This window comes from Episyrphus balteatus, chromosome 3 (genome assembly GCF_945859705.1).
Source record: "Episyrphus balteatus chromosome 3, idEpiBalt1.1, whole genome shotgun sequence".
Classification (NCBI taxonomy): Eukaryota; Metazoa; Arthropoda; class Insecta; order Diptera; family Syrphidae; genus Episyrphus; species Episyrphus balteatus.
This window is the reverse complement of record NC_079136.1, coordinates 119,845,117-119,859,699: the sequence shown is the minus strand read 5'-3', so window position 1 is coordinate 119,859,699 and position 14,583 is coordinate 119,845,117. Positions and strand designations below refer to the sequence as shown.

Genomic DNA, 14,583 nt, shown 5'->3' with positions numbered 1-14,583 from the left:
GATTGCAGTACGAAACGTGACTTGATATTTTTTTGACTTTGCAGATTTGTTGGAGCGAAGTCATTTTTGTTTAACTGTACTGTGCTGCGCTGCAACTGCATCAAGGAGGTAATATGTTACAAGTTCTTCGAAGTGCATACAAAATTGTAACTTGGTTAAATCATCGAGTTGTAAGTTTTTTTTTTTTTTTGTTACAAAAGAACTGAAAATGTGTTATTTGGACCGAAAAGAAACAAAAGTGAGTCAGTTTGAAGGTTCTTTTGGGGACAATCGTTATGTAAATGTAACAAATTGATAGAATTATTTTTTGGAACAATAAGAAAAAATAGTTTTGAAGAGTTATGACCTTTTGAAAACTTTTAGAAACGAACACGTTTTTGATTGAGAATTTTTATGTTTCAACTTTTTCCAAATTTTTGAATCACTTAAATGTACCCACATTACAAACATTTACCTAATTCTGAAAAGCCATAAGGAAAAGAAATTTATATGATAATTTTTGACGGGCCACTTTATTATCTTCCAAGTCCAAGGAATGGTCCACAAACTGGTCAACCAATTTCACTACTTTATAAGCAAACAAAAATTTTGGAAACAAAAAGTTTGCTTGTAAATGAAATATTACACATACACCATAGTGACCGATAAAGTTTTAATGTTTGAAAATAGTATAAATTTTGATATTGGAATGACTATGATCTTATTCGCTGAAATTTGAACATTTTGTGAACGTAATTTTTACGTGTAATTAATAAAAAAGACATACAAATGAATGTATTTTTAATGTAACTCTTTTTTTTTTTGTGTAATCCTTTACCTATTAACTTTCTCCCAAAAGACGTATTCTTAGATTTTTTGTTTAAATAATAAAATTTAAATGGAAGAGCCTTTTTTTATTTCTTAAAAAAGTTTGTACATTTTTTACCGACTTCCAAAAAGGAGGAGGTATTCAATTCGACTATATTTTTTTTTTGTTTGTTACCTCATAACTTTGGACTGAGTGAACCAATTTTGATAATTCTTTTCAGTTCTGGCCATAGGAACTATTAGAAAAACCATAAAGCCCAGTTTTAGCCATGGAAGTTGGTTTTGTTTTTTGATAAAAAAAAGTTCTATTCCTTCGCGACACCACCGCCGTGCTTCGACTCAGCCAATATATCACAATCGATAAATTGGGAATTCAAAAATAACTTTTTTATTATAATTTCCTAAAAAGTAATATTTTTTTAACTCTAAAATCAATATTTTAGATTATTTTTTGATAAAATTTGGGTAAAATTTTAGTTTGAATAATAACACTAGTTTACAAAAAAATAAAAATTTTTTGGACACCAAGTGCCGTTATACTTTTCGTATAGATTTGAACCCAGAAAACTCGAAAATCTTACCTAAAAAAATATTTATGGATAGGTTTTCGAGATATGATTTTTCAAAGTTTCTTGTCGTTTTTTTTTTTTCAGCATACTTAGTATTAGGGCTATATCTTGAGTAATAAACAACTAATCTGAACAGAAAAACCGGTTTCTGAAAGCTGATTAAAAAAAACACTGTAATAACTTTTTTGGGTCACTCCAAAAATTTAAGTGTATTGTATCAAAACACTTAAAAAAAATCGACTTTTTAAAGGAAATTTTTACAAAAAAAAAAGAGTTTCTTACTGACATAAAAAATCTAAATCTTGCGAATTCTTATAGTTTTATATTTTTTATGTATATTGCACTTTCTTGCAAAGATAACAAAATAATTTTACCTCAAAATCTATGGATAAGTTATAAAGATATGATAATTTTTGTAACGATCAGTATTTTCGACTTTTTTTTGTTATTTTTTTTTTATTTTCGTCTATAACTTGAAAAGGAAGCCGAATATGAAAATTTTTATTAAGTAATTTTTTGTAGATAATTAAATTTCCTTTCGATATGTATCCTTAAAAAAAAAATTTAAAATTAAAATATCGTAAAAAACTAATGAAATACTATTCGAAAAAGAGAAAAACATGACATTTTTGGTGTTTTTACTAAATAGTCTATTTGTATCTTTCAACATAATGGTCACAAAAATTGAATACGACTAAAATTGGATAAAATATGGACTTTCAAAATCTACTGTTTTTGGTCTCTTTGAGCCATTTTTCTTTAACACATGTTTTAAAAAATGGTGATTAGTAGTAATTTTATTGTATGCATTCGTTATTTAAAAATTACTTCCTTAACATTATAACCATAAAACCACTTAATGCAAACATATTTGCAAAACTTAGAAAATATTAAATTAAATAAATAAGTTAATCTATTTTCATTTGAAACAATAGAAAATAGTTTTGGGTTTTAAGATATACGATATCATATGAGATTGTGTTTAAGAAAATAGAGTATAAATTGATAAACATATAAACATACTAAACTCCTAATTACAACTTGTAAAATGTGTTTAAGAATAATGGCTCAAAAGAGACCAAAAACAGTAGATTTTGAAAGTCCATATTTTACCAAAGTAAGTGGAAATGGTCGAAGATCCACAAGACCTACATCCAAATCTTGCTTAACATCGAAACTTTTTTTCACAACTTGTTTAACCTCACTCTGAATCCAGCGATCCCCAATCAACACTATACATAACAGCAAAAATGATGCTTACTTTGGATTCAATATATGTATTAGGGTGGGTAAAAAAAATCGAAATTCTTTTTTTTTGATTTGGTACTCCGAAAAATCGATTGCTAGACACCTCTAGAATATACACACTAAATTTGAGCTCTTTATATTAATGGGAAGGTCCTCCGCTTTGCAATTTTCCATTTTTACATCAAGCTTCTACTAAAAAAAAATAATTTTTTTATTAATTGACTTTTTACCAAATTTCTTTTCATATTCTTGTAGGAAATTGAACGCTCTACAAAAAAGGCCATATACACTGTTTTCGTTTATCTAACCGTTGAATAGATATTTGAGGTCCAAAAATCGAGAAAATCTTTAAAAATTCGTTTTTTGTTCTTAATTTTGTAACAAATTGAAAAATTATAATAATCAAACGCGCAAGACATATTCTTGTTGGAAATTGATTGCTCCACAAAAAAGGTCTTGTTAACTTTTTTCATTAATCTAACCATTTGAAAGATATTCGAGGTCAAAGTTAAAAAAAAAAATATAAAAACATTTTATATTTTTAAAAAATTTCGAATTCACTGAAACTTCATTATTTTCAAATTAGCAAGATATATTCTTGTAGGGGCTTAAACGTTCTACAAAAAATTCCTTAGAATCAAATTGATTGCTTTAACCGTTTAGAAGATATTCGTATCCAAACCAATGCTCACTGATTTCAATAGTTTTCTTATGACCCGTATGCATTGCGATTTGGATACGAATATCTTCTGAACGGTTAAAGCAATCAATTTGATGCCAATGAATTTTTTGTAGAACGTTTAAGCCCCTACAAGAATATATCTTGCTTAATTGAAAATAATGAATTTTCAGTGAACTGGAAAATTTTTAAAAATATGAAATATTTTTATAATTTTTTTTTAACTTTGACCTCGAATATCTTTAGAATGGTTAGATTAATGAAAAAAGTTATTAAGACCTTTTTTGTGGAGCAATCAATTTCCAACAAGAATATGTCTTGCGCGTTTGATTATTATAATTTTTCAATTTGTTACAAAATTAAGAACAAAAAACGAATTTTTAAAGATTTTCTCGATTTTTGGACCTCAAATATCTATTCAACGGTTAGATAAACGAAAAAAGTGTATAAGGCCTTTTTTGTAGAGCGTTCAATTTCCTACAAGAATATGAAAAGAAATTTGGTAAAAAGTCAATTAATAAAAAAATTATTTTTTTTTTAGTAGAAGCTTGATGTAAAAATGGAAAATTGCAAAGCGGAGGACCTTCCCATTAATATAAAGAGCTCATAATTTGGTGTGTTTATTCTAGAGGTGTTTAGCAATCAATTTTTCGGATTACCAAATCAAAAAAAAAAGAATTTCTTTTTTTTGACTCACCCTAATATGTATATCCAATGCACTTTTAGTTAGAAGTTTATCTTTTTACTCTTTTATTAAAGACTGGAATTCGTATTTCCTCATTTTGCTTGAAATCTATATATAAATACCTTCACAATTTCCCCAAAAAAAAAAAAAAAAAAACCATAACAACTTTCCGCGACGATATTATAAACCGAAAACCGTTAAATATATACTCCAAATTCACATTAACATACACTATTACCGAATAAACCTATACAATATCTATCTATTCGAATGTTTATTTAACAAAATTTTACCAAAATCCACTAAAACTCAGTTCGAAGTTTATCTTTCAAATCTTTTGCACAAATATGTATACATCAAAATCAGCTTACGAGCAATACACACACACACTCAGTGCAACCAAAATTCATTGTCAATAAAACTTTACCCAACAAAATGAATCCCAAAATCATTCCATCATCAAAGTTCGTATATGGTATCCAACAAAACAACCACGATTTTCAATCAATCCGTTTGCTCTGGATAGAAAACTATAATCCACACTTTTACTCCCACCCCTAACCCCTCCCTCCCCTATAACCTCATCAATAAAACAAATACAAAAAAAAAAAAAAATCGTCTTCATAAATCTATAAAAGTTATATCCAAGTCCGGAAATGACGACAAAATATCGTCATCATTGCCGCAGCCATATCACCCGCCCGCCATCGCCATAGGGTTGACGAGTTAATGGCCACTGCTGTTGCTTTTGTGATATTGCTACTTTAACTCCCTCCGATTCTGTGGGGGATTTTGTGACAAAACTTTGTTATTGTGAATATGTCATATGCAGATAGCGCGCACACAAATATGAGCCATGAATCACAATGCCACACGCAAATAAAAACTCAACTTCCATTAGGGAAATTGCTCTTGACTTAAAAAAAAAAAAAATAAAAGTTTCAATAAAAAAAAATATAGAAAACTCAAAAACAGTTAGGTACTCGAAAAAAGGGTTAGCAGACATTTTTTTTGGAGGGAGACGAAAAAAATCAACTTTAAATGGCTTCCTCTTTCCTAATTCACCCTTAGGGTAAAAACTTTCTACAAAACAATATAACAAACTGTTAACAGAGAGAAAAAGAGGCAATTTTGAATTCGCCGTGACCACTTAAAATTTCGCTCACAAAATGCCCTAAATTTATGTGCTGTCCGAAGTCATTAATTAAGAGCAAAAAATGGTGCCATTTTCATTTTCAAAAAAAGCTTATCTATGAGAGAGAAACTTTTTAACGACTTTGTCGATTTTAATTAAACACCGCCAACACACCGCCCTTTTTTTGTGTTCCTGCGTAGGTATTATAATCCTTTAAATGTGTTGTATTTTACGTGTTTTATTTTTGTTTGGTCGTTATTATTGAATCATTATAATTTTTAATGTCACTAAAAATGTTGATTGCAGTTTTTAGTTGTTGTTATTTGAATCCTTAAAAACCCCTTATTCACAATAAAATTAAATTGTGGGTTCAAAAACACAAAAAAAACAAATGGACGATGATTGTTAGTTTTGCAAAACTTCTGTTTAGCTAATTGAGTTTTGTTTGTGTGGATTTTTCAATTGTTTTTGTTGTTGTTTACTTTCGAAGAAATTGTTCAGGTACCTACCTAGTTTAGATTTAATTGAGTATTTTTAATTGCTTTGCTGATGATGATGATAATAGCGGAGGAGGAGAGGGAGTTTTGGGGGTAGGAAAGAAATAAAATCAAATTGTTTTAGTTTTCGATTTTTTTTTTTCTATTTGTTGTTGTTGTTGTTTATGAAAGGAAATAATTGAACTTTTCGATAAAAGCTTTGAGGCAATTTTTTTTTATGGAATAGAAATTTATTAGAGAAAAAGTTGATTGTGTGGTCTTTGTGTGAAAGGACATCCAATTATATTTTAGATATATTTTTAGATTGACTTTTTGACTTTGTTGGAAAGTTTTTATTTTTTAGATTTTTAATATTTAACAGGATTTTATCGATAAATAAAATATTTAACTTAGTTAATAATTTTTTTTTTTTTTTTTTTTTTATTTTTTTTTATTGCAGCTACTGAAATTCGTTGCCAGGAAAAATCCAAAGGTGGCTTAAGCTATGAAGTTATTTTAGCTGAACCAGCACCCAATGTTGCACTGCCAAAACGTCCAGTTACACCAGGCAGGAGTGTTTCGGTTGAGGAAATCGAAAAAAAATTAAAGGAGGCCGAGGAAAGACGTATTGTAAGTAGAAGAAAGAAAAATACTTTACATAAAATATAAAAAAAAAATCATGTGTGCAATTCACACGTTGTAGAAGTGAAACCTTAAAAAATCATTTTTCTTGAAAAAAAAAAAATCGAAAAAATCTATTTCTTCTATCACCTTTATCCCCATTTTTTTTTTTAATTTGACAACCTATAGTAAATTGTATATCATATCAAGGTTATTATTTAAGCTTTAAATATTTTATTCAATCATGTCTGTCTGACATTTACGAAATAGAGTTTTTCGAAGCCAATCAATTTTCATCCAAAAAAAGCAAGAAAATCTATCTTTTTTTCTTCCATCACCTTAAAGTCGATTATTTTATATGACAATCTATAATAAATTTTATATCATCTGAAAGCTTATTATTTAAGCTTTAATATGATGTTTCAATCATATTTGTACGACATCTAAAGAAAAAAACAGTTACAATTTTTTAAATTTTTAATTTAATATTGTTCAACTTGTAGAACGCGTACTATTATGTGTGATATATATAAAATGAAAGGTTATACTATCAGCATTTGCAATAATGTTAAATAAATTTGTATGTGTAGATAAAAAATTATAACGTGTTTAGAAAAAGAACATTTTTTCACCGTTATCTCAGGATTGTGAATATAAAATTAATTGAAATTTGGTACAAATAGAGTCCTGTTTACTATCCATCTACAGTATAAATTCATCATTCATCTATCTATTAAAACAAAAAAGAAATATTCAATTAAAACAACTCGAAATCTCTGAAGCCCAGAAAAACCATTGAAACAAATTTAAGGATATCATTTTATTGTGAACAGGGTTGTAAAAAATAATTTCTTTTAATGCATTTGTTTTTCATTACATTTCATAAAAAATTTCAAAAAAATTGATTTTAAAATAAACATTTATTGCAACTAACAAAATTTACATGAAAAATATTTGCATTGAAAATAAAATTTGTATTGCAAGAAAAATAAACAATTTTCTGCATTGAAAAAAAAAAGAAAAAAAAACAATATAACATTTTTTTCAGTTGCAATAAATATTTTTTTTATTTGCAATAAATATTTTTGTATACCTAAATTTCAAATGCATTTATTTTCGTCATTTGATAGTTTTACAACCCTGACAGCCAATTAGCTACAAAAATTACAAATCTATTTTTTCTTAGATTTTCGAAAAAAATCCAAAGTTAAGCCCTTGTCGAAAAAAAAATGCATTTTAATTTCCGAAATTTTGCTATCCAAAAATTTTTATAGACCTATTCAAATTGATTAATTTTATATTTTATTTATTTCAGTCCCTCGAGGCTAAGAAAATGGCTGAGATTTCCAACAAATTGGCCAAAATTGAAGAAGCCACTCGCAAGAAGGACGAACTTAATAATGAATTTATTACTCAGACCAAAGAACAACTTGAGACCAAGATGGAACAGCATGTTGAAAAACGCGAGGCCATTATTAGCGATTTGAAGGAGAAATTGAAGGTTTTTAATTCTTTAGTTTATTTATACAGGTAAATCAAGTTATAACTATTTTATTCTATTTTATTTTTAAGATTCATTCTCAAGAAATCGAAAAGACCCGCACTACATTGGAACAGCAAAAATCTATTGAAAAGGAAGCTATTGAAGAGAAACTTAAAACTGCTCAATCTCTTCGTGATGAAAATATCAAGAAGATGCTTGAGCGTCTAAAGGAACATGTGAGTCTTATTTAAAAAAAAATCATCAAAAAAAAAATATGAAAATGAAGTTATCATTGTAGAAAAATGCATCCCCCATTTGTTTTTTTGTAAATTAATTCAGTAAATGTTTTTTCGATACATTTTATGTATATGTTTATAAATATTAATTAATTAATTGAAATTTTACTATCATAAACATTTTTATATATTAAATAATCGATTTAAGTTTGTTATCTAAGTTCGATATTATTTTTTTTTGTATTAATAATTTTCTTTTGTTGCTGTCTCTCTACTCTACAAGTAATTATACAAAAATTTGAATTTTAATTTATTATATTGCTTGTAAAAATGTACAAAATTAAAATTGAATATTTGTTGTTTTGGCCATCATTGATATCATTCAAAATTTATTTTCTTCATCTCATTACAATTTTTATTTTAAAAAATTCGGAATAGATGACAAACGAAAAATTCGAAAATTTTAACAAAACAATTTACAAAAAAAAAATCTAAAAAAAGATCTTCCTCCTCCCCACTGTAAAAATAAAAATATAAATAAAACTACAATAACTCATAACTTACATATTTTCTTAATCACAAATGCAAATGCCAAAAAAAAAAAAATATTACCTACTCACAACATTATTATAGAACACTGTCAAAATTGCCGAAATCAAAAATCAAATCGATCAATTGGAAACGCAGAAGATTGAGGAGAAGGCCCGCATTATTGAAAATAAATTATTCACAGCGGAACAAAATCGCGAAAAGGAGATCCAAAAGAAAATCGAGACTGTTCGAAAGCTTGTAGGTTCATTTTATTTTTGTTTGTTTTTGTATTTATAATCTCTATAATTATTATTTATTTATTTATTATTCATTAAGTTTAGTTTTTTTTATATACATACTATATACAAAAATCATTAACATCATTAATTTACATTCTTAAAAAAATATTAATCGTTATATTTTAGAGTTATTTTATTGTATACAAAAAAAAAAATAATCTTTTGTCGTTCGTTTTTTTGCAAATGCTTAGTGGTTTTATGATAATATTAAATTTAAATATTTTTTTAATTAGCGATTACCTATACATGAAGCTTTTCATTCATTAAATTTTGAATTAAATTATAATATAAGTTAAAAACAAAATCATGGAATGCACTTAAGAGAAGTTACGCAAACGACTTTTTCAACATGAATTAAGGGAGTTTATTTATTAATTCAAAACAAAATGTTTATATAAAATATTAACTATTTTAAATTATTTAAAGATTAATAAAATTAAAAAAATATATAAAATTTTAGAATTTTGATGATATTGATTGCTTAAAGACAGCATACAAAAATTGTTTGAAGAAGCTTTAGGAAACTTCGAGCTTAGCAAACGCTTCAAAGATGACTTTTTGTATTCTGATGATAAATGTACTAGATTTTCAAATTACAAGCACATACTCAAAAATTTAATTTTTTTCAACTGCTTAATCTGTCTGTAATTTCCTTAATACAAAAATAAACGAAAAATGTGCCTGAGGTTAGTGTGAGTTCATATAATGTAAATTTAGTTTTCGAAGTATACAGAAAAATGCATAAGGCAATATTTGCAGATAATTTTATGACGAACAGATTTTCCATAGACCCCTATTGACCTCCGAGCAACAGGTCACGAGATATATGCGAAAAACTGATTTTCGTGACCTTTTGGCCTCTATAACTTCTAACGCGGACGCGATATCAATGTCGATTTTTCACATCTTTATAACAACGCCGTAACGAAGGTCTATACCAAAATCGAGCCCAGTAGGAATTTTTCCGCAGATTGGGGTAAAAAATGACTAAAATTACTGGGCTACAATCGTTATACAAGATATATTTCGCTAATGATAGTGTCTAAAAATACAGTTTACACATGGGTTGCCTAGCGACATACTGTCAAGGCATAGGGTTGCCACGTTTTAAAGTACATTTTTCGAGTTTTTTTTTCGACTAAATATTTAGGAGTTTTAGTCATTTGAAAGGTGAATTTAGAAAAAGTTCAAAAATCTATTTTCTTAACGAAAGGTGATAGAAAAAAGATTAATATTGAAATCGATAGAAATTATAAATATATGAAAGTTACAAACAAAAATAGTTAAAAAAAAAGTTACATCTCGAGATATGGACGAAAAGTCAAAACCATCAAATTTCACGTGTATTTTTGCACTCAATCTATGGATTATTTGTTTTTTTTTAAAAAGCACAGAATTTCAGAATATTTTTCTGGGGACATAGGTAGTATTTTTAGGGCTTATTGAACAAAGTAAAACTGTATCCTTTCATTAGATTTTAAGTCGTTGCAAAATGTCTTACTTTGTCAGCTTCCAACCTACATATATACAAAATGTTAAGTTTTGATTTAAAAATCTAGACTTCATAATCACAAATCACAAGTCTTTTAAAAATATGTTTTTTTCTTCATTTTTTCCACTTGGACAACGATTTTTAGCATAGGTACTTTTGAAGTAGAACAGCTTTTGACTTTAAATTGATAACATTAAAATAAAAATAGAACTAAAGATTTAAAAAAAAAAATTGCTTTAAATTTATTTTTCAATTATGAATTCGAAAATTAATTTTTCCGAATTTAAAAAACACTAGGAGGTTTTGGCTTTTCAAAAATATACCGTGATATTTTAGGTGATTTCCGTTAGTTTATAAGAATTTTAATTTGTTAAAAAAAAAAGATTTTATTGTAATTATTATAGACCTTTTTTTTCAAATTAGCTGAGTTTTAAAACGTATTCGTGCGATTTTTAAAAACTTTTTGAAAACTTAAAAACATCTCGAAAAAAGTGCATTCTATTTATTTTTTTTAGTGAACAAAAAAGTCAATTAGAATTATTTAAATAAAATCATCTAAAAAAATGTTTTTTTAAATTTAAACTTTATACATTACATAATCCTATTACATTTTTTTATAATTTATATTTAAATTATTAAATAAATTTCTTTTAATATCCAGGAACGCCGCGCTGAGTTGGTGCGTCAAAACAAGGCCGCTCAACAACCAACCAATGAAGAGGAGAACTTTTGCGAATCTGCTGCTGTAACAGCATCATCTGGTTAAATTGAAAGAAGTCAAGAAAAAAAAAATTCATAACAATAAAAAAAAATTATTTCCAAAAGCATCACAACACAACAGTAAAGTCATATTTAATTGATTTCTCAACAGAACAAAAAAAAAATAATATACCATACAATATTAAATATTATTAAAAATAATACAAAAAAAAAAAAACAAACAAACTATAAAGAAAAAAAAAAAAAGAGTCTTAACTCAAATCAAATAATTTTTTTTTTTTTTTTTAAGTTTAGTTTAAATTTTTTTTAATAATTTTTAAATATGTGTCCAGTTTGATATTGTTTTCTGTTCACATTTTTTTTATTTTTGTCTGTCTTGATTTTCCTTGATTTTATTTTATTAAATATATTTTAAGATTATGCCTGGTTGCATTCAATTTAATTTACTTTAAAACTATATTATTATTATTATTATATGCTTTTTGTACTCTTCTTAAAGATTCTAATAAAATATATTTAAATAATAAACAGAAAAAAAAAAAAACAAATTTAGTCTTTTAATTTTTAATTTTTTAATTTTTTTGTATTGTTTTTTTTTTGCTTTCTTTCTACATTTAAAAAGAAGAAGGCATAGCCCGAAAAATGGAAAAAAAATAATAAACTAATTTTTAATTAAATCAAAATACCATGACTTATTAAATTGAAAGAAGAAAAAAATATATATAAGAAAAGAAGTACATAATTGAATTTCCGATTTATATATGGATGGCTCTTATCTTAAAAATAAAAAAAAAAATAAGTATTTAATCACTAAAATCCACTCTTTCCTTCTTATTAAAAAATACAAACAAATAAACAAACATACCTTCTCTTGTAAATTGTAAGTATTTTGGATGTTCGATTTGTCATTACTTAACAACAAGTCAATGTAAGTACTAAATATGTTTTAATAATTATAATTTCTTTTAATTTAAATTCTTTCTTTTTTTTTAAATCTAATTGTCACAGGTTACATGGATTTTTTTTTCTAAAAACCTTTTTTTTTCAGCATAAAAAATATAAAATAATATTTTTTTAATGTCATAATTATTTTAAAGTGCAATGAGATAAATTGGAGAATGCATGAAAAATATTTAGTCAACTTTATATTTTCGATCTTTTGATTGGTCAGCTGCCTTAGTCTTCTGACAGCTCACCAATTAAAGGATTTTTTCTTAGTTTTTTGACTAAATAAATTATTCCAAGTTGATTATTTAGTCAAATAACTATTTTATATCCTTTCATTGGCTAGCTGTCAAAATTCATCTGACAGCTGACCACTTAAAGGAAATTTACATTAAGTTGACTAAATATCTTGATTTAATTCCAAAACAAAATTCTAGAAGATATTAGCAAATGCAAAGTAAATTTATCATTTTGTGTTGAATATGATAAGAGCAAAGGCTTAATATTAAAGCACAAACTTTGTAATTTGACAGCTGTCAGATTTCAAGTGACAGCCGGTAGGAAATTTTTTTAACGATTTTTCCCAATCTAATTTTTTATGAACATGAACATATTTTAATTTGCTTTAAATTTCTAAAGTTTCAAGTAATCATTTATGACAGCAACTGTCATTGTCAACTGTCAATGAATTTTTAGCTTTTGTTTATTTATATAAACCTAATACTCTAAATATTAGGACAACATTTTGTGGATTTTTAATAGTTAGAAGTTGTAAAACTGATTAAGCGATATATCGATAAGTTTAGTGTTATATTCATCACTAACTGTTATAACTATTATACTCAACAATTTAGTTTAAAGTAATGACACTATTATAACACTATTTTTGAGCAATTCAATAAATATGTGTCAAAACTTACCACACAAACCGTGAAAATAAAAATTAGATTCTTTTAAGGATCGCTCACACTCTTTCAATTTTTTGACATTCACAGCATTATTGCTTGTTTAATATTTTTTTTTTTATTAAGCCTAAGTAAATGTGTAACTTAATAATGAAAGGCGAGTTAAATTGAATTTTGGTAGCGAATTTGACCTTAGGTATTATAAATTTCGTCGCTTTCATTCCATCTCGAAAGTATTTTCGATATCGATTTAATTTATTTCGAATTTCATAATTAAGATACAGGAAAGAAAAAAAAAATATGAACGTTGCTTTAATATTAAGCCTCCGAAGCTCATATTGCACTTGCTTAATATCTTTCAAAAGGAAATTCTCATTGACACAGAATTTATTTATATTTGTTTATAAAATTATATCCTTTATTGTATCGAATTATAATTTTAATTAACTGTGGAGATTATATCTTCGAAAAAAAAAGTAAATATCACAAAAAAATTCCCCTACAACTTATATATGTAAAAAAAAAAAAAAACTAAATATTTCTGTCATAATAAATAGACAGCGTTTGTCGTTTCACTATAAACACACAAAAAATAAAATTTAAAAAAAGTATTTAACTTAATTTAATAAAAATTAAATTTTAAAAATTATATTATTTGGCAAATTAAAACTAAAAAAAAAACTAGTTAAAAAAATAAATAAAAAAAAATAAATAGAAATCAATATTTTTTCAAAAACGTAGTATGAAAAATAATAAAATTAATTCAAAATAAACAAAAAAAGAATGTATAAAAAAAGGCAAATATAGTTAAGTATATAAATTAAATAAATATAAAAAAATATATATAATGGAAAACCAAAAGAAAAAAAAAACTTAGCATAATTATAAACAAAATAGATGTTTTATACTTCTATTTTATGGCGCATTACTTTCATTTCACAAAGTAAAATTTTAAAAATTAGTAATAAATAAAATATGATATAATATTAAAATTAATAAAAAAAGGAAACTTAGCTTCAACAATATATTAAGATGAAGAAAATTAAGAAAAAAAAAAAATAAATAACTTAAAATTTACTTTTAAAGGCAAATTAGAAGTAAAAACAGAAATAATTGATAATAAAGAAAAATTGAGACAAAAAGATAATGAATAAATAAAATTAACAACAATATTGAAAAGCTGTGTATTTTATATAATTATAAAAATATTTAAACAAAATGTGTATTAAGTATTTAATTGAAATTTTACAGAAAAAAAAAAATAAAACACAAAATTATTATAGACAAAAAAAAATAAATAAAAAAAAAAACAATTTTGCTATTATATTATACGTTTCAAAATTAATCAAATCAATAAAACAGTTTTTAATCTAAAATATTATAAATAATTTTATATTAAATCAACAAAATATGAAAAAAAAAATCTAGGTAGGTACACGGAAAGATTTTCCATTTTCCACTCATTTTCCTTCTTAACTTTCTAACTAACAAAAAAAAAATTATATGAAAGCAAAATAAAAATTTATATTTTATAAAGAAAAAAAAAGGCATCAGCGACACAAAATAAAACAAAAAAAAAAGTATTTATCTAAAAGGGTTATTATTATTATTATACAACATTATCGACGTACATATTTATATAATAATACAAAATATGAAAAACATAAAAAAAAATTATTAAATATAAAAATTAAATAATTAAACACAACTTATGTATCTTGCTTGCCTGATTGATATGTGCGCGCTGACGTG

The 14,583-nt window shown here is 25.3% G+C and overlaps 1 protein-coding gene across 4 annotated transcripts in view; it reads left to right on the top strand.

Annotated features, from left to right (window-relative positions):
* Nucleotides 1-11,179, top strand: part of LOC129916571 (stathmin) — a 217,855-nt gene extending 206,676 nt beyond the window's left edge. For 2 of the 4 annotated variants that reach the window (XM_055996587.1, XM_055996588.1), the window contains 5 exons: nt 6,060-6,229; nt 7,536-7,721; nt 7,793-7,939; nt 8,573-8,728; nt 10,923-11,176. In XM_055996587.1, the coding sequence (XP_055852562.1) occupies nt 6,060-6,229; nt 7,536-7,721; nt 7,793-7,939; nt 8,573-8,728; nt 10,923-11,027 (764 nt within the window). In that variant the 3' untranslated portion in view covers nt 11,028-11,176. Of the gene's footprint in view, nt 1-6,059; nt 6,230-7,535; nt 7,722-7,792; nt 7,940-8,572; nt 8,729-10,922 lie in introns of all 4 variants that reach the window. The other 2 variants (XM_055996586.1, XM_055996589.1) reach the window with 2 other exon arrangements.
* The last annotated feature ends 3,404 nt before the right edge of the window (nt 11,180-14,583 follow it).